This window comes from Hyperolius riggenbachi, chromosome 9 (genome assembly GCF_040937935.1).
Source record: "Hyperolius riggenbachi isolate aHypRig1 chromosome 9, aHypRig1.pri, whole genome shotgun sequence".
Classification (NCBI taxonomy): Eukaryota; Metazoa; Chordata; class Amphibia; order Anura; family Hyperoliidae; genus Hyperolius; species Hyperolius riggenbachi.
Genome location: NC_090654.1, coordinates 210,341,979 through 210,367,276, shown reverse-complemented (window position 1 = coordinate 210,367,276; position 25,298 = coordinate 210,341,979). Strand labels below are relative to the sequence as shown.

Here is a 25,298-nt window from a genome sequence, read left to right as displayed (position 1 = left end):
AAGTAGTAATAAAGTTATTAGGGAATAAAAGGGAGGAGCACTGACAACTGAAAATTGCTCTGGTCCGTTAGGATAAAAACCCTTGGGGGTGAACTGGTTAAAGAAAACCTGAACTGAAAATTAGAAGTCAAAATAAACATGCACAAGTCATACTTACCTCCCGTGTACTCTACTTATCAATCTCTTTCTCTTCTCCTGCGTCCTGTTCGTCCACTGTGATCAATTAAATTCTCTGTCCTCCAGTTTGAAAATGGCCATTACTCCATAACAGCTTTCTGGTCAGCACACAGTTAAACTGTAACATCGCCAATTGAGCCATAGGGAAACATGGACACATCAGTTCTCCTCTCAGCTATAACTGACATCAACTGATATATTTCAGTTCTGACAAAATGTTGTCAGAACTGGAAGGGATCATTGTCAGAAGAAAATGGTGAGCTTCTGAGAGGAACTGATGGCAAGGTAACTATGTAATGTTCATTTGAAGTGACCTCATGTGTTTATTTTAAATGATTTTACTCAGTACAGGTTCCCTTTAAGGCTGCTACACCAGGCTTGCTTAATGATTCAGCATGCTGGATCTGAAGTTAAAGTGATATGAAGGCTGCCAATTACTTTTAAACAATGCAAATTGCCTGGCTAGCCTGCTTATCCTCTGCCTAATACTTGTAGCAATAGACCCTGAACAGATAAGATGTGTGACTAGATTTGCCCCGTGCCTTTTCAGGTGGATGAGTTAACGTTACTGGTGCATGAAATATAAGTAGGATGCCAGGCATCTGTTATTGTTTGACAGGAAATAAATATTGCAGCCCCCATATCCCTCTCACTTCAGGTGTCCTTTAATCAATAATGAACTCTGGTGTGATTCTTGGTGGCCGAATAAACCCCTTCAGGTATCTAGATGAGAGAGACCAGGAGCCCAATGGTGCAGTATTGTTTGTACGTGTTGATATGATAAATTTATACATTTTATACTCACAAGTGGGTTGCAAAGATCTACAACCACTGTTAGAGCCTACGGGAAAACAACCCCTGTTCGGTACTCCAGGTCTGCTCAGCAGGATAAGGCTGTTTCTGAGCGATCCGCTCAGCGGATCATTCAGAAACAGCCTTATCAGTCTGCCGACAGCGCGTACACACGCGCTGCTGTCGCCTGAAAGTCCGCCCAGTGGGAGGGTCTGAAGGACCCGTCATTGGCGGCCGTAGTGCGTGTGTACGCACCTTAAGGAAGTAAAATCCCTTTAAGCAATAATAATCAGGCAAGTGCATTGTTCTCATCTTTACCCCTCATGAAAGCTCTCTCATGCCCATCACCCTTGTCCCTCCTACCCTTTCCATAGAGACAGAACTTGTCACTCAGCTGTTGCCCAGTGATACATTTATATAGCATCTGGGCCTTGCAGTGTCAACAATTCTGTACAAATTATGTGTTTGAATGCAACTTTTAGTGATGGTTCTGATGGATGGCTGGCAGCGGTTTTGTTTAGCTAACGCTATATGCTATTCTGCTACCGTGCACAAAAAGCTTTAGCATCAAGTTGCATCAGTTCCCATTGTTCCTTCGTCACACTACATCTTAAAGCTTGTATGGGGGGACACAGAACCGCAAACGCAGTCGATGCTGCACGCAGCGTCTAGGAAAATGTGATCAACTGTGGGGTTCATGCAATCGCTGGTAAATTCAATGAGATTAACATTGCCATTTGTCTCAATGCGGGAGCGGTGGATCCAACAGTTAAACTACCAAAGTTGCTTAATTAGCTCTAGAAGAGAATTTGTTTAGCCTACAATTGGTGGGGAATACACACAACACACATACACTTCGCTTAGGTGTTCTGGGCCTTTAGATCAGCTTTTCATGTTTCCTATACTTGACATTTAGAGGCAGCATGGAGACTGCATAAACAGTATGTGTTCCTCACAGAGAAGGATGTGGTGTGTGTCTGTAACTGCACTGGCGTTATGTGGTCAGTCAGTTTATATCAGGGCTGTCCAACTCCATTCCTTAAAGAGGAACTCCAGTGAAAATAATGTAGTAAAAAAGTGCTTCATTTTTACAATAATTATGTATAAATTATTTAGTCAGTGTTTGCCCATTGTAAAATCTTTTAAATCCCTGATTTACATTCTGACATTTATTGCATGGTGACATTTTTACTGTCGGCAGGTGATGTAGCTGCTGCATGCTTTTTTGGCAGTTGGAAACAGCTATTTCCCACAAAGGTTCACAGACAGTAAACTGCCAGGAGTACCACAGTCCTCAGAGTTTCTTGTGGGAGGGGTTTCACCACAATATCAGTCATACAGTGCCCCCTGATGGTCTGTTTGTGAAAAGGAATAGATTTTTCATGTAAAAGGGGGTATCAGCTCCTGAAGGGATAAAGTTCAATTCTTGGTCGGAGTTTCTCTTTAAGGGCCATATCCATGCCAGTGTTTAGGATGGACTGAGGAATTTATTCTACTAGATGAACCACACATTTCCTGAATTAGTCCTTTCAATTAACTTGAGCTGTGCCGAAAATATGTGAGGACCTCGGCCTTCGAGGACTAGAGTTGGACAGTTCTGATTTAGCTGAAAACAGAGCTTAGTGAAGCTTTCATGTTTGTACAGTATTACATTACATTGTCCTAGCAAAGGTGTCATGCAACTTTTTTTCTGATGAGTCCAATTAAATGTACATTATTCCCTATATACAGTGTTTCTTGGATATCCCTAGGAACAACTATATACATACATATAGAAATATAACCAGCCAGTCAGCAAGGGTCTGCATACTGAACTATAGCTCATTATGACACTATAAACAAGCCAGTAGGGAATACAAGGGCTGATGGCCTGTGTAAAGAGTAAGGTCCATTGGTCGAGCATCTAGCATTTAACCCAATTCTAAGTTCTCCTGGAGGCATTCATGAATTTCATTAAAAACATGCAGTAATGCCCAGTGCCCTCTACATACTTATCTCAAGGACTTCTACTGTGGAAAAAATATCACATTTCAGAGTATTAAATATTGACATCAAAGCCTAAACGGCAGTAAATCAAACCTCAGAATGCAAACCCTGCTATCATTTTTTAAAGATCTTTATTCTCCGTTTCCCGCTATGCTAAGATAATGTAATGTAATACTGTACAAACATGAAAGCTTCACTAAGCTCTGTTGTTAGCTAAACTGACCACAGAACGCCAGTACGTACACGCACGCACGCACGCACGCACGCACGCACGCACGCACGCACGCACACACACACACACACACACACACACACACACACACACACACACACACACACACACACTTCTCTGAGAGTAACATGCACTGTTTATGGGGTCTCCATGCCTGCAAATGTCAAGAGTTTGAAAAATAAAAAGTGGATATAAAAGCCCAGCTGCAAGAACACCTACAAATACAACCTACACGTCTCCACCAGTTGTCGACTAAACAGGCTAATTAAGCGACTTTAGAAGAGCTTGGGGGGCTCCCGTATGTACAGTCCTTAGGACCAGTTCAGACGGATGACTGCTAGCATCCTTGTCGTTTAACGCCAGGTTCCACTGCACCCTGCACTAAAGTGAATGGCAACATCCATCTCATTGCATTTACCACTGATTGCACAAACGTTTTTTATCCAATTGTACGCTAAACAAATTCTCTTCTGGAACCCTGATGCTGTAAAAATGTATCACTGGACAACAGTTGAACGGCAAATTCTGTCTTTATGGAAAGGGGAGGAGGTCCGATGGTGACAGGCACGACAGAGCTTCCATGAGTGGGGAAAAGATGAAAACAGTGGACTTCACTTTTGCTTGTAAAAGGGGTATGAAGAGAGACCTATTTATTTCCTTTTAAACAATACCAGATGTTAGGCATCCCAAGTATCTTTCATGTGTCAGTAAGGTCTAAATCACAGGTGTCGAACTCCAGGCCTGGAGGACCAGATCCATGCCAGTGTTTAGGATGGACTGAGAAAGCGAGGAATGTGTTCTACCTGATGGACCACACCTTTCCTGATTCAGACCCATCAATTAATTTGAGCAGTGTCAAAAATGTGTGAGGACCTCGGCCCTCGAAGGACCGGTTTGACATCCCTGGTCTAAATAAACCCGTGATGTAGCAATAGGGGATGCAGAGATTGGCGACCATACAAGGGCCCCTGGGCTAAAGGGGCCCAACTAGGGATCCACCTTCATCCATCTTATTAGCTTTTTATTTGTGCTATGCTGGTAATAAGCACCTCTATATGTGCATTGCACATTGGTAAGCCTTAAACGGTTTCCTTACGCTAAATACATTTATGACATTGCAGCTGTCCTTGGTAGGTTTTGGAGCTTTTATATTAATGTAGTGCTTGGAGCCCCCTGTGAAACTCGCACTGGGACCCCAAGCTCCTTAGTTACGCCACAGTAAATCACCCACCTGAAACAAGCATGGGGAAAATTCAGTCAAACTTCCTTCAAACATCTGATCTGCATGGTTGTTCAGTCTCTATGGCAGAAGGATCAGCAGTGCAGCCAGATAATTTACATTCAACTATTAACAAAAAATCTGGTGGCCAACGCTTCAAATATTGCACAACTCAAATAGAGGAGAGACTTTGGTAACCTGAACACTTATTCCCTAACAACAAAAGACCCTAACAACAAAAGAACCGCCGTCTCTACATGTGCTTATGAAAAATACTTTATTAGTGGCATACAAAATATCCCAGCAAATGCAATGCATCAACCTTCCCCTCTAAAACCATTAAAAACACAGGTCTCCAACAGTATGAGCGCTCATATGTATTTCCCACTGTCACTGCGAGGTTTATAACCAACAAACGATCTCCCGGCTCTCGTCTATGCAGTGTGTGGGGGTTAGTGGAAAGAACAAAAACTTTTTCTAATGCAAGAGGAACCAAGACTTTTGAGATTAGAGATAATATCAATTGTAATTCAGAAAGAATTGTGTATTGCATTACATGTCCCTGTAACTTACTATACAATGGGAAAACAAAGAGGCGATTGGGAACGAGGATTGGCGAGTATGTTAAAAATATCAAGAAAGCAAAAAAATACAGTCCTTTGGGATTGCATTTTGAAAAATTTCACAAAAGAGATCGATCAGGGTTACGGTTTAAAGGTATTATTAAACAGGAATTATCAATAAGGGGGGGGTGATATAGAAAGTGACCTGTAAAAAAATTGAAACGACTTGGATCTATAAATTGGGAACTAGGATCCCATATGGACTGAATTCAGATTTTAATATGGTGTATTTTCTTGAGTGAGATATATCTGAATAAGAAGAGATTTCCAGAAAGCTGAAGACAAATTGGAAAAGATGAAATGATGGACATAAATCGCTCTGTGTGTGACTATCTGGTGCTAACTTGACACTTAAAAGTGGAGTAATAGCTATCTTGAAGGTGACAAAAGCGGCCCTGAAAGTCTCCTTACGTACTCCTGAAGGGGCGGGCTGAGCTCTGATATGAATCGGATAAAAGGATGGGGGAAACAGAACGCCTGAACCCATTTATGCTTCGCGGGGCGAAACACATCAGCGGGAGGGCGTGTCCCAACAGAGTGAGCGCTCACGGAAGCCGGAATACCGAGTTGCACCCGCGGATTCCCCCGGACAAGAAACAGCACGGACTTAGAGAGCGAGGTGACGCACAGCGTCGGGGCGAGAAATTCACTACACGCCCTGAGAAGTTCCCTCGCAAGGTGTCGGTAGAGGTGAAGACACTGTGAGTAAGGGGAGGTCCTTCCTATCACATGAGATACGCGGTGAGACAAACAATGCTGCTGTTGTTTGATGTCTAACCGGGTGAGCAGTGATGTGAATTCAACGATGTGTATGGGTTAATGAGATGGAACATCAAATGTGAAGGTCCTGTTTGGGTACCCAATAGAAGTGCGACATGGACGTTGCTTTAAACGCAGTTTTCAGAGGTAACACCACAGGATGTCATGCATGAAGCTTTAGTATAGCAAGTTTCTCATAAAGGTTGAAGTAATCATCAAGGGGACTTTTGTCAACATAGCAGCATTGTATGGCCATACATTGATCAGAGAGTGTGTGTGTGGAGGCCTCGTAGTGTGTGCCGGTGGTGGGCCCATATACTTATCAGATTGCGATCGGTGGACCAATTCGATTTGCATAGGCGAGAGCCAGGCGATCGTTTGTTGGTTATAAACCTCGCAGTGACAGTGGGAAACACATATGAGCGCTCATACTGTTGGATACCTGTGTTTTTAATGGTTTTAGAGGGGAAGGTTGATGCATTGCATTTGCTGGGATATTTTGTATGCCACTAATAAAGTATTTTTCATAAGCACATGTAGAGACAGCGGTTCTTTTGTTGTTAGGGAATAGGTAATTAACATTATTTAAAATGATAAAAATATGGCATCCACCATATATCTCTCACTTCAGATGTCCTTTAAAGATACAGCATGCCGAATCATTAAATCAAACCCGAGGTGAAAATAAATTGATGAGATAAACAATGGAATCTATCTTCCTACTCCTAAAAAAAATGTCTTTTTTAGATATGTCATGGTTTTATTTTATATTTAAACATTTACAAAGTAGTTTGAGTGTTTTAATGTTTTTGCTCAAATGCAGTCAATTACGTGTCTGAGAGTTAAAATACATAAACTATTGACCTTTTTCTATCTACCCCCTCCCTCAGAAGTTGTATTCTGCCAGGAAAACTTGTATGGCTGTAATTTGCTTATCAGTGATACTATATTGCATATATTCTATATCATATATATAAGACAGAAGCTGTCACTTGCATGCCTGAAAATGAACCCTCTCAGGCAGCAAAATTAAAAAAAATCAATTATTATTGTTTTGCACTGTACATAAACATGTTTATCTCATCACGTCACCTTGGGTACACTTTAAACAAGCTTGGTGTAGCAGCCTTAAAGGATATCCGAGGTGAAAAATTAAAGCTAGCTTTACTTACATAGTTACATAGTTATTTTGGTTGAAAAAAGACATACGTCCATCGAGTTCAACCAGTATAAAGTACAACACCAGCCTGCTCCCTCACATATCCCTGTTGATCCAGAGGAAGGCGAAAAAACCCTTACAAGGCATGGTCCAATTAGCCCCTAAAGGGAAAAATTCCTTCCCGACTCCAGATGGCAATCAGATAAAATCCCTGGATCAACATCATTAGGCATTACCTAGTAATTGTAGCCATGGATGTCTTTAAACGCAAGAAAAGCATCTAAGCCCCCTTTAAATGCAGGTATAGAGTTTGCCATAACGACTTCCTGTGGCAATGCATTCCACATCTTAATCACTCTTACTGTAAAGAACCCTTTCCTAAATAAATGGCTAAAACGTTTTTCCTCCATGCGCAGATCATGTCCTCTAGTCCTTTGAGAAGGCCTAGGGACAAAAAGCTCATCCGCCAAGGTATTATATTGCCCTCTGATGTATTTATACATGTTAATTAGATCCCCTCTAAGGCGTCTTTTCTCTAGACTAAATAAACCCAGTTTATCTAACCTTTCTTGATAAGTGAGACCTTCCATCCCACGCATCAATTTTGTTGCTCGTCTCTGCACCTGCTCTAAAACTGCAATATCTTTTTTGTAATGTGGTGCCCAGAACTGAATTCCATATTCCAGATGTGGCCTTACTAGAGAGTTAAACAGGGGCAATATTATGCTAGCATCTCGAGTTTTTATTTCCCTTTTAATGCATCCCAAAATTTTGTTAGCTTTAGCTGCAGCTGCTTGGCATTGAGTACGATTATTTAACTTGTTGTCAATGAGTACTCCTAAGTCCTTCTCCAAGTTTGATGTCCCCAACTGTATCCCATTTATTTTGTATGGTGCTAGACCATTAGTACGTCCAAAATGCATGACCTTACATTTGTCAACATTGAATTTCATCTGCCATGTATGTGCCCATATAGCCATCCTATCCAGATCCTGTTGCAATATGACACTATCTTCCTGAGAGTTAATGATTCTGCACAATTTTGTATCATCTGCAAAAATAGCAACATTGCTCACTACTGCATCTACTAGGTCATTAATAAATAAATTGAAGAGCACTGGACCCAGAACAGACCCCTGTGGGACCCCACTGCTAACAGTCTCCCATTTTAGGGCTTCTTTCAGCCCTCATAAGTCATTTGTGTCCCTTGCCACAGCTACGGTATTCTCCTGGGTCCCACTGGCACCCTCTGAAGGATCGTTGACCTCGCAGTACGCTCCAGATGACGTGGGCACATTCACATGTACAAACATGCACAGAATACACTGACCAATTGGGGGTCAGTGATCCTGCCAGCAGGATCTAGAAGACCAGAGCTGCGGGGAGGGACACAAATGACTTCTAGGGGCTGGAAGAAGGTAAATAAAGCTAGATTTAATTATTCACCTAGGAAGTCCTTTCAGTGTTAAAAGAGTCAATACACATTTAGGTCACTACTAGATGTGGCTACCTATAGATCACAGAATGTGTACTAGTGCTGCTGCCATAAATGGTCATATGATATGAACTTATAGGCAAGATTTAAGGTAATGAGAAGGATAGCTTGCCAATATTAGTGTTCTTTTCAAACGTCGAGGACAAATCATAGTAGGAAAAGTTTTGCTTAGTCAACTTGTTTAACCTTATAAAACTGGGTGTGGAGATGACTGTGCATGTACAAACCATATGGCGAGCTGCCCCTCAGGTTTGAACAGTCCATTTATTCTAAAACCAACCCTAATCTTTAAGGAACAAGTATGTTACTAAAGTGGATATGGGACACTTTTCTACAGCTCTAAAAGAGTCTACTATATGCAGTTCATTGGAGGTTGTCCTCTGTCTGGCCACCTGCACAGCCATTTATAACCCTGTGTATGATATCCCCTAAAATTTAGAAAACACAAACATTTATATTGCACTTTTCTCCTGGCAGACTAAGTGCTTCAGGGCTGCAACGGCTTAGGATGCAATCTGCGGGCAACCAGGATCATTAGAGAGTCTCCATGAAGGAGGTTTGGTGGATGAGTGATGTGATGACATCATCCTGCTCTCCTCACCTTCAGAAATATAGAAGGAACATCCTGGAATTATTGCTACTGTTTCCATTAATGTCAAATCTGTCCCAAACATCGCAGAATTTCAAATTGAGTGTGGAATATATGAAGTTAGAGGTGCTTAATTGGGTGCACAATCTCACAATGCACTGGGACTCACATCAACCAGGCACTAAATACGAACAAAGGAAGAAAAAACTAAACATACACAGAAGAGATTTACTGCATCTTTACAATTGCTAACAAACCTTTTTTTGCATAAAAAGTCAGGGTGGGTAACCAGTAGAAAAAAGGCTAAAAAACATAGGTACAACCCAAAATGCCATTTGACATTAGTGTAAGGTGTGGCTGCAAAGCCTCATGAGGAAACATTTTTGATGAAATATGCTAATGACCAGGCTGCCCTCTTGCAAGATACCTCCCCAGTGTGGAAAGTCATAGTGCAATGGTCTGGTTCAGGAGGAATGGTCCACACGTGGTGCCGCCCTTTTCCCTGATTACATAGCCTGAATGACTGGACAAGGATTTGATTATTAATTTATAAGAAGCCTTATTGTTCTTTTTTTCATTCACATTTTTTTCAATCCCACATGCTCCCCATTACAGTTTCCCATGGTATTTTCTGTAATTTGCTTCACACAGTGGAATTTAGCACCAGATTTTTTTCTCTTTGACTTTAATGGTGTTTGGGTTTCTAAACATGATCATGTTTAAAGGCCCATACACACGGGCTACAACTGTTGCTGGAAACACATGGCGTGCGCATGTTGCGGCAACAGGTCCTCCATGTGTATGAGGCGCGCACAAGCAACTGTTGCTAATCAGAGCTGTCTCCAGGCGATTGACTTGTTCAATCCCCGGCAACAGCTGTTGCAGCATTCGTCCCTAGTCTCAAGTCGGTGCGGTCGTGTGTATGGTAGTCTCTAGCAACTCTTGTGAGTCCGACAGTTTATTGAACCTGCGACAAAAGTTGCTGAGCAACAGTTTCCGCTATGTTGCAGACAGGTTGTTGCCGCGTGTATACAATCGTTGCTTGAATACAACTGTCGTTGCTGGAGACTTTCAACTGTTGCTCGTCTCCATGCAACTGCAGACATCCGTGCCTCATGTGTATGTAGCTTTAGAAACACTAGCTGAGACACTACAGACCTGCATACACAACACCAGTCTCTAGGCTGACATACCCAATGCCAATAAGCAGTTCTGACTCTAATTTCTTGTTACTTTTGTTCTTTAAGTACTGAAGACTTACATATTTGCCTGGATTTCTGCTATAAAAAATGATAACAATGGAATAATATTTTCCCCTAAAGCATAGTATAGTCTGAAGCACAACACAATGTCAGGTAATTACGTAAAGCACGACCTGCCCACACGTTAATCGTTTTGTCTTCATTCACTATAAAAAGAACATTCCACTTCCACATCAGATAACTATGGAGCACTGTTATAATAATATGACCTTGGCAAAGTTCCTTAACGCCTGCAACATCCAGCAAATTGCCTTTGTGATAATGTTCTCCCAAGCCAAAACGTTAATTGCAATGTATTTACAATAAATAAGCAAAGAATAGGGCTCATGGGTGTAGTAATTTCAATTTGCTTCATTTGCTTGCATGTGTACTTATGGCTGTAACAGGAAATCATTTAATTACTATAAAGGAATGGTGTTCGTAATGGAGTATTTGTCTGGTCTAATATGTACAGTAGCTTTTGTTGAATAAAGATTCTTTACTGAGTAAAACAAGGATATGGATTTTAAAATAAAAATGGACATTTACTGTTGCCTTCAGGCAGGACAGCAAAGCATCTGCCAACTAACATGCATAACTAACAAGTAGGGTATGCTTCATTAATTCATTTAGAAGGGAAGTGAAAATGTGCCTGCTCCAACCTCAAGCCCTTGAAATATATACCTTGAAAATAGCATATTTTAAGCTTGCTGTGAAGCCTGCTTTTCTAGTTGTAATGTTTTCTTTTTAACGAAGAGATTTTACACAACCTTGTAAAAGCAGTTAAGGAACTACTGCCAACACCTCTTGATAATAACATGTTCATTCACCTTTTTAGTTATTAGTTATAAGAAGAATAACAAGAGAATACGAAGAATGCGAGCATATGAAGACTTAAAAAAGTATGCCAATAGTTAATCATGAGATTTTAACTTACAATTGCTTTTCTCTTCTTGTTGACAGCACTTTCCAAGCTTGTAGTATTCTCTGTCCTTGCAGTCTCAGTGTAATCACCAAGGCCGATTTCTGGACCATGTTTAGAGCCTTCCTTTTTGGTTTGCATACCAAATATATCAGGCATGTCCATATCTCCTTTTTCTCCTTTAACAAGTTCTGCTGTAGCATGTTCAGGAGCATCTGCTTTCTCGGCTTCCAGGACATCATCATGGATTCCAAACTGAGTAGGATCAGGCATGTCTCCTAATATTTTTGTAACTTTAATGTTTTTGGCCCCTTCAACTAAGCCCCCTCCAAACACTGTGCTCCAAAGAATCTGGAATATTCCCCATATTATAGTAAACACAAACTGGAACAAACCAACAAATAGTGTCCAGAAAAATGAGAAGAAGACTTTCACTAATTCTTTGAGGGTCATTTTTTTCACCTTCCTAAACTGCTTACCAATATTCTTCAAAGTTAGCATTTTAAAAAAATTGGAGGTATTTTTTCTTAGTGACGTGCAAGCTACAATAAATGCAGAAGAAGATTCCAAAGACTTTTCCTCTTCGTCTTCTTCGCCAACTTCAAGGACATGATGAAGTTCCTCCTCCTCTTCTTCTTCTGGCCTATCAACTGCATCTGATTCTGAAATCTGAGAGGCCAGCTGCATCTCAAAAATAGTGTCCTCACAGAAGTTAACAAACAGTTCCATCTTTTCCTGTTCTCCACCTTCATTGACCACATCAAATATAAACTGTCTCTTGGACTCTTTGACTTGTGGTTTTTCCCATTGTGTTCTGCTGGACTCACTAATCTCAAAGTATACCCTCTCTATCCTTTTTGCACCACCCATGATCTCGATGCGACCCAAGTATGGGGAAAAGTAGTTCAGAACACTGTTTGCAGGATCTAACAAGCATTGCAGCCGTGAATCATTAGGCATATGTTCAGAAAGATTAGTCAATAACACAGCCACGTTAAACCCAATATCTTTTGCTGGCTCGTGAAATCTGTCCACAAATTCAACATAGTTAAACATGTCATTTTCATCAGCTTCTGCACAGGAGAGAAGGAACTCAATTTCAGACTGTGCATATTGCTTTTGTCCTTCCATTGCTTTCTGGAACTCTTTCTTGGAAATAATGCCTTTCCCTTCTGGGTCATACTCTTTAAATGCATCAGAACTTGTTAGGTCTTTCAGCTTCAGAAACATGTCAAAGAACTTCAGGATCATTTCAACATTGCTGGAAGATTCTACAAGTGTGTCAACCATCTGCTTTCCAATAGTTCCATTCACCACATTACCTGTGTAACCATGAAGAAAAGATGCAATATATTTATTATATAAAAGATTGTATACATAGAGCTTTTTTTTCCAAACATTTATTTGTCTCTGTAAGCTATTTTTTTTAAATGGCATAGTTTTTGCACTAATTCTTGGATATTTTCCAGCTTTGAGTAAAACATGAATTACAATCACCTTGACGTTTTGCACATTTTGAGTTATATTTACCTCTTGAGTTACGCAACTAGAGCAACTTGCTTAATACATACAACATTAACATTGCTTGCATAACAGGCAACATAAGGGTTGCATGTATAAAGCAAGATACGTTAATTCTCATTACATTATACTAATTCCCTGGGTATAAGGTTGGGATGAGATGTTTGTCCTTGACATTGGCAAGGATGCTTGGCAAGACAGTAAAATAATTTCTGCCCTTCTCTTTGATGTCATGGACTATGTAGGCTGGTGCTGTTCAGGTAGCAGAGCCCCATGCTGCCTGGCTCAGTCATTCTGGCAATACCCATCTGCGTGGGGAAGCATCAGCAATAGACAGAGAGAGCTTTTTTTTGGGGGGGGGGGGGGGGGGAGAAGCTCAGCATAAACAGAAGAAATCACTTATCTCAAATAACATCTCCTCCTGATGCTGAAGCTGAGTAGCTTGAATTGTACCTGAGCCAAAAACATAAAAGTTTTTTTTACTTACCTGGGGCTTCTTCCAGCCCGATGTACCCGTCTGCTCTGTTGCCGACCTCCCAGTCCCCTCGGTTGTGCTGATTTAAGCCCCTTAAGTTCAAGAATCAGCTGAGTTGAGGACTACTGCGCATGTGTGGTCCCAGCCATGCACACAAACCGATTGTGGCCCCGTAGTTGGGAGAGTTCTGTGCATGTGCAGTTCCTTAAAGACTTAATTGGAAGATGCATGCCACCAGGATTGCACATGCGCAGTGATCCGCAACCCAGCTGGATCGAAAGGACATTGAGGGAGCAGAAGGACCATCAGGTGGCTGGAGGAAGCCACAGGTAAGTAAAACTCTTTTCCTCCCTTCATATCAGGCTTAAGGTGGTCACTAGTGATTCAATCCTTTTCATCCAATCTTACCATTTCTATGTAATATAAGGTAACTGCTTAAATTATCCATTCAGTCCATTTACTCAATTTACCCTTATAATACATAGATTTGGTAAAATTGAATGAAAAAGATTGGAGCATTAGTGGCCACCTTTACTTTAAAGGAGCACTATCACAAACATTTTAAAATTTTAAATACACGCGTGTAAACTGTACATTTGTCCCAGAGAAAAATTCACTATAAATAACTTTTTTTTCCTGTTGCTATTTAAAACTGAAAGATTGGACAGATTTTGGAGTAGTCCATATCCTCATGGGGGACTATCAGTATTACCTTTTTTTTTCTTTACAAAAGCACTCCCTGAAAAAGGATCTATACAAAGGTGTCAGCCAGCTTCTCTACTCTTTTGCACACTATTTTGGCAGTTGGATTGAGTAACTGCAGTTCAGGAGGTGCTTTTGAAAATAAAGAAATAACTGATAATGCCCCATAAGGAAATGGACTAGTCCAAAACTTGTTAGATCTGTCAGATTTTCATTAAAAAAAAAGTGTTATTGATAGTGTATTTTACTATAGTGTATTTTAATGGGCCATACACCCATTAAACTAACAATTGAACCAGCTGTTAACATGTGGGATGCAGTGGAGATAGATTTGCATGCAGCAAGTCTTGTATATACAACAATTGCATCAGGTCCAAAATGTGGCTGAATGGAGACTGAATAGTTATATATATATATGGTATATATATATGGCATATGTTTCAATCCCTGCATTAGAAGAGAATGGAATTGTTCTGAAGATGACTGACCATAATGGGTACACAAATAAAAGTAAGGAGGAAAATACAGTGGAAATCTCACCTTCTAATAGAGATAACAGCATAACCACCATATCTTGAAGCAGATCAAGAAGTTGTTTAAGCAGTTCAATCTGGCTTGAGTCCTGTAAGTCACAACACATTCCTGTTAGTACAACATTTTTCTGTAATCTGTGCATGTAATCTTTTCTGATGGAGGTGTGCATACTGTCCACAGATAACTGTATGATGCAAAATGTTAGAATTACCCATTTGGTGCAGCAGATTTGTGTTTATTAAACATTATGTTTATTCAGTGAGAAATGCAGAAAACAAATATCGATCAAACTCAGAAATTTAAGTTAATTATGTTAGCAAGTTCTATAACCTGTTTTAAAAGGCAATGACTAGGGAGCACCTGTCATGAGACGAGCTGGGCTTCTCAGCTCAGACTGTTGATAGCACTAGACAGGCACCTGCTCACTACTTTGATAACCCTTACTGTGGGTCAGGAAAAGAGAATATATGTATTTTCCTTGCCACAGAGGATATGAACAGCAGTACAGAACATGAACATTCATAGTCTTGTTGCCATTTACTGTCTCCTGCATTATACAGAAAACATGAGAAGAGATGTCACTTGAAATTCCTCTATATGTGACTTGACTATTAATAAAGATGGGGCTACTTGAATATGAAGCATGCACGAAATGATGGTTATTAATGCTGAGGCACATAACAGCATGCTAAAAATGACATGTTTTAGCCTATGTATGTAGTATAAACAACATTACCTGTGAAAGCTTCATCTGCATGTTTGCAAAGACATGGAGAAATCCAACCACAGCATCCCACAGCCTGCTGTGTGCCAGACTCTGCTGGTTCCCTATGCATGGGCCCTGAAAACAAGAGAAAGAGGAGACTGTAAATATTAGGATGGTCTGTATACAGAACAGTGCATGAAATCTCATGTTATCTGCTAAAACGTTATAATAAATCTGCTAATAATGTTATAAAAATTCTCTTTTAGACCCAAGCTTGCAGCATGTGACATTTGACCTTCTACCCACTTTACTTGCACTTTCACTTTCATTGTTTTTATTTCCCGTTTTATGCAGCACTGAATTTGATTTGCTTTAGCTGCTGCTGCTTGGCATTGAATATGGTTGTTTAACTTGTTATAAACCAGTATTCTAAAGTCCTTCTTCAAGTCTGATGTTCCCAGCTAGATGCCATTTATTTTATATGGCGCTCTAAAACTGTCATGTCCGAGATGCATTTTTCAACACAAATTGGGACAGAAGTGGCACAGTGATTTGTTGTCTCTTTAATTTACTACTTTCTCAGTTAAAAGCCTTGGATTATGTAAACTATAAAAAGTGCACACACACACACACAATTACTGTTGCCGACAGTAGAAGATCAGCGCAGGTGCATTGCTGGCCTGTTAACAACGCATTCTGATGCTATGAAGGAGGACAGAGAGATGACATGCAGCATTTCACAGAGTGACATGGAGTCGGAGAGGCAATGAGGGAGAACAATAGATTAAGCTGCCACCCAGACGAGATAACGCAGCAGTCCAATTATATCCCTGACACATCGGGGGCCGCTGTACAAAGGCAAGATTCTCCGCTAAAGTAGCCCCTAATGGCTGCCTGGACCAATAAGCATCTAGCATATGGACAAGGCTTAAAGAGACTCTGTAACATTAAAAAGATCCCCTGGGGGGTACTCACCTCGGGTGGGGGAAGCCTCCGGATCCTAATGAGGCTTCCCACGCCGTCCTCTGTCCCACGGGGGGCTCGCTGCAGCCCTCCGAACAGCCGGCGACTGTGCCGACTGTCAGTTCAATATTTACCTTTGCTGGCTCCAGCGGGGGCGCTGTGGCGTCTTTTGGCACGGAAATAGACGGAAATACCTGATCTCCGTCGGGTCCGCTCTACTGCGCAGGCGCCGGAAACTTGCGCCTGCGCAGTAGAGCAGACCCGACGGCGATCGGGTATTTCCACCTACTTCGGCGCCGACAGCCGTCAGAGCGCCTGCGCAGGAGCCAGGAAGGTAAATATTACGTCACCGCTGCACGGAGGGCTGCAGCGAGACCCCTGACGGATGGAGGACGGCGTGGGAAGCCTCATTAGGATCCGGAGGCTTCCCCCACCCGAGGTGAGTACCCCCCAGGGGCCGTTTTGTCGTTACAGTTCCTCTTTAAAGAGAAACTCCGACCAAGAATTGAACTTTATCCCAATCAGTAGCTGATACCCCCTTTTACATGAGAAATCTTTTCACAAAAGTCTGGTGCAAAAGTTGAGGATGCAAGGACTGGGGAAGAGTCTGTGTGCATGGATAGGGAACTGGCTAATGGACAGAAAACAAAGAGTTGTGGTCAATGGATCATACTCAAAATGGGAGACTGTTAGCAGTGGGGTCCCACAGGGGTCTGTTCTGGGTCCAGTGCTCTTTAATTTATTTATTAATGACCTAGTAGATGCAGTAGTGAGCAATGTTGCTATTTTTGCAGATGATACAAAATTGTGCAGAATCATCAACTCTCAGGAAGATAGTGACATACTGCAACAGGATCTGGATAGGATGGCTATATGGGCACATACATGGCAGATGAAATTCAATGTTGAAAAATGTAAAGTCATGCATTTTGGTCGTACCAATGGTTAGCACCATACAAAATAAATGGGATACAGTTGGGGACATCAAACTTGGAGAAGGACTTAGGCGTACTCATCGACAACAAGTTAAATAATCGTACTCAATGTCAAGCCGCTGCAGCTAAAGCTAACAACATTTTGGGATGCATTAAAAGGGAAATAAAAACTCGAGATGCTAGCATAATATTGCCCCTGTTTAACTCTCTAGTAAGGCCACATCTGGAATATGGAATTCAGTTCTGGGCACCACATTACAAAAAAGATGTTGCAGTTTTAGAGCAGGTGCAGAGACGAGCAACAAAATTGATACGTGGGATGGAAGGTCTCGCTTACCAAGAAAGGTTAGATAAACTGGGTTTATTTAGTCTAGAGAAAAGACGCCTTAGAGGGGATCTAATTAACATGTATAAATACATCAGAGGGCAATATAATAGCTTGGCGGATGAGCTTTTTGTCCCTAGGCCTTCTCAAAGGACTAGAGGACATGATCTGCGCATGGAGGAAAAACGTTTTAGCCATTTATTTAGGAAAGGGTTCTTTACAGTAAGAGTGATTAAGATGTGGAATGCATTGCCACAGGAAGTCATTATGGCAAACTCTATACCTGCATTTAAAGGGGGCTTAGATGCTTTCCTTGCGTTGAAAGACATCCATTGCTACAATTACTAGGTAATGCCTAATGATGTTGATCCAGGGATTTTATCTGATTGCCATCTGAAGTCGGGAAGGAATTTTTTTCCCTTTTGGGGCTAATTGGACCATGCCTTGTAAGAGTTTTTTCGCCTTCCTCTGGATCAACAGGGATATGTGAGGGAGCAGGCTGGTGTTGTATTTTGTTCTCTGGTATAACTCGATGGACGTATGTCTTTTTTCAACCAAAATAACTATGTAACTATGTAACAAACAGACCATCAGGGGGTGCTGTATGACTGATATTGTGGTGAAACCCTCCCACAAGAAACTCTGAGTATGTGCTCCTGGCAGTTTCCTGTCTGTGAACCTTACTGCATTGTGGGAAATAGCTGTTTACAGCTGTTTACAACTGCCAAAAAAACATGCATCAGCTACATCACCTGCCAACAGTAAAAATGTCACCATGTAATAAATGTCAGAATGTAAATCAGGGATTTAAAAGATTTTACAATGGGCAAACACTGACTAAATCATTTATACATAATTATTGTAAAAATGAAGCACTTTTGTTATTACATTATTTTCACTGGAGTTCCTCTTTAAGGCTTGGCAGCTGACTAATCTGCTATCTGACCTGATAACACATGCTCATAAAATGTTCTAATAGCAATGGTCTTGTCTTGAACTTGTGGAAGAAATTTTTTTGATAATGTTCATGTTTAGACACAGATCTAAAGATGTGTACAAATGTTCAACTTACAAACTATTTGCATCAACCACCAGGATTGAACGAGATCCTGCAGGCGACACTGCAGGGTCTCAATATTGTGCAGATGCCTTGTTAAAGTGAACCTCCAGACTAAAAATCGACTCAGCAGCACTGAAAAGGACTGGTGTTTCTTTAACAGTTTCACAGCATCAGAACTTTGTTTTTCTTATACAAGTCTCATTTTTAGCTGCACAGAAGAAAACTGCCCGGGCATTTTTCCTGATGCTGTGCAAAGCATGATGGGATTTCTGATGTTGTTCTCGTTCTGCTATTTTGGCGCACATCTTTTTTATTACATCTTGAATTTGACATTTGAAGCCTAGCGTGTGCAGCTGGGAGGGGTGATCAGGACACAGGACAGTTGGAACTGTGTCTCATGCTCCCTGTCACCTCCTTTTAACCAAAAAGATGGCTGCCCCCTTGACAAAGATGGCAGCCTCCATGAACCACATGGAGATTATATTACCTATCTATTCTAATTAACATAACTAATGTAACTTAATGACAGTATGTTTGTTTAGGCTAAAGTTCCCCTTTAAGCAACGGATAAGTAAAGCATTCTGTGTCTAGGAAAATGGGAGTAGGGATGATAGTGCTGGGAATGAAGGAGAAGGTTCCATGGGCAGGTAAGGAGGGGAACAATGGACTTAGTCGCTGATTGCTGCTGTAAAGATCCACCATGCCAGATCATTAAGTGATCTTAGCAGCCCACAGGGGACACGTGTAACAGTCTAGGATGTGTATGAGGCTTTCAAACATTTTATACCTTAGTAACCAGTGCACCCAAATGTTACCTTTATTGATAAACCAGGCGTTTGTGACCTGGAACAATTGCATTAAGGGTTGGTGCACACCAAGTGTTTTGGTAGCGTTTTCAAAACTGCTGCCGCTTGTGAAAACGCTTGGCTAATGTATCTCTATGGGATGGTGCACACCAGCGGTTTGAGGTTTTTAGGAAACTGCAAACATGGCTCCTGCAGCATTTTTGCGGTTTGCAGATGCGTTTCTGCCTCAATTCAAATTATAGGAAAGTGGAAAACTGCTCTGAAAAACGCTAGGCATGTTTAGAAAACCTCTGTAAACATGCCTAGAATCGCTCTGAAACTCTGCTTCAAAAACCTCTAGCGTTTTGCAGATCTGCTAGAGGTTTTTGGTGTGCACTGGGCCTGAATGGGGTTTATAGAAGACTCTGTAAGCTGTAGGTGTACTTCTGCTGTTTGTTTAGCATGTTGTTCAGACTGCAAGGAAATGGTGAACAGACTGAGTGCTCTCTCAGCAACAGAAATCTAGTGGTGGAATGTGTTCAGTTTTAAAAGTTAGTTTTACCACCAATGCCAGAATATCTTTAACCTACTTGGTGTTATGAATCTTTCCGGATTTTAGGGTCTAAAAGCGGTGCAATTTTTTTTCACCCTTTCAGACCCTAAAACTTGGAAAAAATCATGCTGCCAGTGAGATCTGCAGAAGTTTTTCAATCACTCACCTCCCTGGCTCCAGCGCTGCAGTTAGGCCTCCAACCTCAGGGTGGCACTGCACCTCTAAAAGTGAAATTTCCGGCTGTCATCATGACGACAGCCAGCGATCTCACCAGCAGGAAGCAGAGAACCGGAGGAGAGGAAGAAGAATGCCAGCCGACGTCGGGATCCCCAGGAGGTATGTAGAAATGCTCCCGCTGCGCGCATTGCTCTGCATACAGCCTCCAGCGGCTACCCTGAGCAGAGGTCGGGATTACCGCTCTTAGCTGCGGTTTTCCGCCCCGACCCTAGCTCGGGATTACCGCCAAGGATGTAAAGCAGTACCCAAGCCAGAGTAGAAACCAAATATTTAAGCATGCCTGATACTGATCAGATGCTTTGAAAGAAAAATACAATTAAGTGACATGACAAACAACCAAGGCTGAAAGGTAAAACATTGTTGGAAAGAATATATTTCCATTTACATAACTGTACGTTTAACACACTGGCCTCTAAACTAAACAGTAACATTGTGCAGCAATATTTTCCTTTGACTTTGAATATGTGAGATTCTACAGTTGGTTACGCAACTAATGCAGCAGAACATGACATTAACAGAAATCTTTCTAACTGTGACAGACAAAAGTAAAACATCTTTAGTGGAGAGGGGAAGAATTAGCGTGTCTGCCATGCTTTCAAGCCAAACTAAATTCCTTTTAAGACAACATTGGCTCATAGCAGAGGGAAAAATGCACATGAAAGTGGAGTTTCTGCTGCACAATGAAATCCAGGGTTACATATGGAATGAGAGGGCTAAAAAAGGTACATCAGCATACAGGAAGAGGATCGTTGGCTTAGCTTTCATTAGACATTTCGGAGGCTTTGATAATACTGTTCTTCATTTCAGCAGAAACTACCATAACACAGCTATGAGTAAATGAGGATCATTCATAAAGTGTCAGCAATGGTTCCAATCTGTAAGGACATCTTGTGTGCTACAAGGTCTTGCCAGCAATATGCTATATCACACGGTCTCCTCATTCATGCATGACAATGATTTTTTTCATGCATATTTGATGGAGATGTCATCTGGATTTCAAGCTCTGACCATATGAGCAATTTTGGTTCATAATTATGAAGATCTGCACCATGCTTGTAGAAATAAGCATTGGCTTGCAACTCAAGCAGAAAAATGCACATCCCCATCTGAAACCTATTTCCTGTTGCCTTGATGTCAAAAGCACCTGCCAGAATTTAAAGTAGGCTTATTTACCGTTGGTTTAACAAAGTAATGCAAATAAGTATTTTAAAAAACATGACGTGACGTGTAAGTTTATACTTGCACTGTATAATAGAATCACACATTTTGCAGTTACATTTATTGATTGGAAACATTGTTTTCACTTTGTTGAAATTTCGGCAAGGAACCGTATTAATAGCCTGAGAGTAGCAGTGTTTTTAAGGGAATTTAACAATGGCACCTTCCGTATACCCTTCACTTAAAGTTTTCTGTAAAGGAATGTCTCCAAGCACTGAGTGTTTTCTTCACATGTGATTTTTCCTACTTATCTGTTTATATTAATAGTTTGCTTTATCATTTTAACCACTTGCCGATCGTGTCACGCCGATGGGCGTGGACGCAGCGGCAGCCCCAGGACCGCCTAATGCCAATTGCCGTAAGGTCCTTGGGGCGTGGTTTGTGGGCATCCCCGCTGGGAGACTGTTAGACCGCCGTCTTTTATTGCTGTACAGCGCTGTGATCTGCGGCAGCGCTGTACTGGGGACAGCCGTGTGACACAGCTGTGTCCCTGGGAGACAGGAGAGCGATCGGCCAGGGAAGCCTATGACAGCCAATCGCACTGATTGGCTGACGGAGGGAGTGAGGGGGAGTAGAAAAAAAATATTTAAAAATAAAGTACATAAATATTTGCCCCTCAAAAAAATAAACACTGGGGGAGAGATCAGACCCCACCAACAGAAAGCTCTGTTGGTGGGGAGAAAGGGGGAGGGGGAATCATTTGTGTGCTGAGTTGTGCGGCCCTGCAGCAAGGCCTTAAAGATGCAGTGGCCCATTTACAGAAAAATGGCCTGGTCTTTACGGGGGGTTTAACACTGCGGTCCTCAAGTGGTTAATGTAGCTGTGCATATAAAGTAAATAAGTTAATATGCATACATTCCTTTCAAGAAAAAATATTAAAACAGTCCTATATTCATTAATAATTAATTAGGAATTGGTTTTAAATATGTAAACCTATGCAGTATGTATTACTTTATTTCCTAAAATACACCTTTAACTAAGGCAGGTACCGTATTTTTTCGGACTATAAGACGCTCCTGACCATAAGATGCACCTAAGTTTAGAGGACGAAAACCAGGGGAAAAAATATATACCGTCTTTCCCCGAATATAAGACACTGTCTTATATTCCTTTTGGGGAGGAAATATGTGCTAGGGCTTATTTTCGGGGGGGAGGGGCTAGACGCTTTGTGTATGGGGAGGCTCTTACCGCACCTCCCTTGTGGCTGCGTCCCCCTCTGTTCCAAGCCATTTCTCCGGTGGTGGCGGCGGCGACATGGTATTCAAGCTAAGAGGGCACCCTTTGACCCTCACGCTGCATGTAGGAAGCTTTGCGCTGGCGCTGCCTTCCTATCATAATCGTGCGCCTGGCTGATGCGTCCCAGGCGCACATTGATTATTACATGAGGGGAGCGGCAGCGCAGAGTCGGCAAAGCGTACTGCGTGCAGCGTGAGGGTCAAAGGGCGCCCTCATAGCTTGAATACCATGTCGCCGCCGCCACCACAGGAGAAATTACTTGGAACGGAGGGAAACGCAGCCACAAGGGAGGTGCGGTAAGAGCCCACACACCTCCCCATACACCCAGCTAGGCCTTATTTTCGGAGTAGGTCTTATATTTCAAGCATGCTTGAAATATAAGGGAGGCCTTATTTTCGGGGTAGGTTTTATTTTAGGGGAAAGACGGTACTAACCTGGTGCATCCATAATGAAGGGGCATCTTTGGAGTATGCCCCCTTTCTACCTCACGGACCATTGTACCTCTTGTGTCCCCCTTTTTTTCTCCACTATGCCTCCTTTTTGTCCCCTTGTGTCCTCCTCTAGGCCCCTTTTATCCCCCTGTGTCCTCCTCTGGGAACAGTACAGGGAGTCCTTGACATTGCGGTGGGTTAGAAGTTTGTATTGGCAGATGTTCACAAGTGAAGAATTCTATGCATTTGGACTATAAGACGCAGTGACCTTTTCCCCCCACTTTTGTGGGAGAAAAAGTGAGTCTTATCAGTATATAGTTACATAGTTAGTTTGTTTCAAAGTAAAGACATCCGCCCATCAAGTTCAAGTACATTACATAAAGTACACTATTAATTATAATTATTAATAAAGGACCACTATTTTTTCTTAATACATGTGTATACATACTTATAGAAAGTACATTTCTCCCAGAGTAAAATGCAGTATAAATTACTTTTTTCCTATGTTGTTGTCACTTATAGTCGACAGTAAACATCTGACAAGTTTTGTGAACTAGTCTTTCTCCTCATGGGGGGGGTTCAGTATTTCCTTTATTCTTTACAAAAATCACTCCATGGAATGGATCTATAAAAAAGATGTCAGCCAGCCTCCTTTTGTGCACCCCTTTTGTGTCTTGGAATTCATTATATATTTTATTCATCATGTTACTTTTGTCACTGTCATTACCAATTCTGTATTTTGTATCGATTTTGTATTTTGTCACCAATTATGTATTTTGCATATTGGTGTATTCCATTTATCTGTATTATGTACCCCATGTTCGTTTCTTACTTTGTACAGCGCCACAGAATATGTTGGCACTTTATAAATCAATAAGAATAATCACTCACCAATACAAGTTCTCTTTAATGTAAACGTGTTTTCAGTTTCATATAAAAAAATGTCCCCTCTTATGACCCTGTACTCGCTAAGTACCAACTAGCATAGTAATATGCAATAGTTAAGCATTTACTTATTTATATACAATATTTATATTTAAGCATTTACTCTTGCTTTTAATTGGCTAAAACACTAATTTGGTGGTGTTTAAGATTTATAATGTTTAAGACTCTAGAAATGTGTTATTCTTGGTTAAGTATACCAAACCCGAGTACCACCTGGAACCATCAGAAGTACCCCCTGGGGTACGCATACCACACGTTGAGAACCTATGGTGCGTACACACGTGCGACTATAGTCGTTTGAAACGATCGTTACCCGATCATTTCAAACGACGATCGTTACAAAAAAGAAGACAACAACAATTAACTCCAACGACGCCCGAGCCAGATCGTTGTAAACGACAGTTCGGCCGTGGCGGATTTTTCTAAACGACGATCGTTTGAAAAAATAGTACATCGTTAGCAAACGGTCGTTCGTACTAGGCTGGACATGCGCACATCGCTTCAAATCTATATGACTTTACTTGCCGTGATGGAACGTTTGTTCAATGATTGTGTCCTATGTTATATAATGTGTCACATTAAACAATGATTGTAATTGTAACAGGATAGGATATTTAAAGTTTAGTTAGTGCTGAATAAAAATGACATTAAACTTACAAGTTGGTACAGTATGCAAATTTGTAGTGTACAGTATGGAACGCTTGTTTTAATTACGTTACTTCCTTCAATCTACAGGCCATTCATTTAAACGTGTGTTCCGTTCTGAATAATGGTGAGATCGTTCACAATATGTAAATTTGTACGTCATTTCCGTATCGTTCGTTTTCAAACGATCTTATCGTTGTTCCCGTGTAAACCTTCTTTCAAATGACCGTTTAATTATGTCTTATTAAACCATCATTTGTCGTGTGATACGAACGATCGTTGTCGTATGTGTGTACGTAGCACTAGGCTTTAGACTAGAGATGAGCTACAATTTTCACATCACAATTTAACCTCTTGAGGACCGCAGTGCTAAACCCCCCTAGTGACCATGCCATTTTTAGTAAAATAGGTCACTGCAGCTTTAAGGCTAAGCTGCAGGGCCGCACAACACAGCACACAAGTGATTCCCCCCTCCTTTTCTCCCCACCAACAGAGCTCTCTGTTGGTGGGGTCTGATTGCTCCCCCCATGTTTATTTTTTTTAAAATAAATATTATTGTTACTTTTTTTTTCTTTTAAAAAGCTGTTTCTTTAAAAATCTTCCCTCCCTCCCCACAGCCAGCCATTTATGGCGATCGGCTGTCATAGGCTTCTGCCTATGAGAGCCGATCACTCTCTTGTCCCCCAGGGGGACAGCCGTGTCACACGGGTGTCCCTAGTGCAGCGCTGCTGCCGATCGCAGCGCTGTACATGTAAATAGACGGCGATCACGCCGTCTAACAGTCTCCCAAGCGGCAATAGCCGCTCGGAGACTGAAGGCGGGGCGGAGCTCCT

General features: G+C 41.5%; 1 protein-coding gene across 12 annotated transcripts in view; it reads right to left on the bottom strand.

Moving 5' to 3' along the window:
* RYR3 (ryanodine receptor 3) overlaps window positions 1–25,298 on the bottom strand; it is a 1,134,733-nt gene that overhangs the window by 111,919 nt on the left and 997,516 nt on the right. For all 12 annotated transcript variants that reach the window (XM_068253938.1, XM_068253930.1, XM_068253931.1 and 9 more), the window contains 3 exons: window positions 15,163–15,267; window positions 14,433–14,514; window positions 11,210–12,516 (listed from right to left, as the gene is read on the bottom strand). In XM_068253938.1, the coding sequence (XP_068110039.1) occupies window positions 11,210–12,516; window positions 14,433–14,514; window positions 15,163–15,267 (1,494 nt within the window). The remainder of the gene's footprint in view (window positions 1–11,209; window positions 12,517–14,432; window positions 14,515–15,162; window positions 15,268–25,298) is intronic.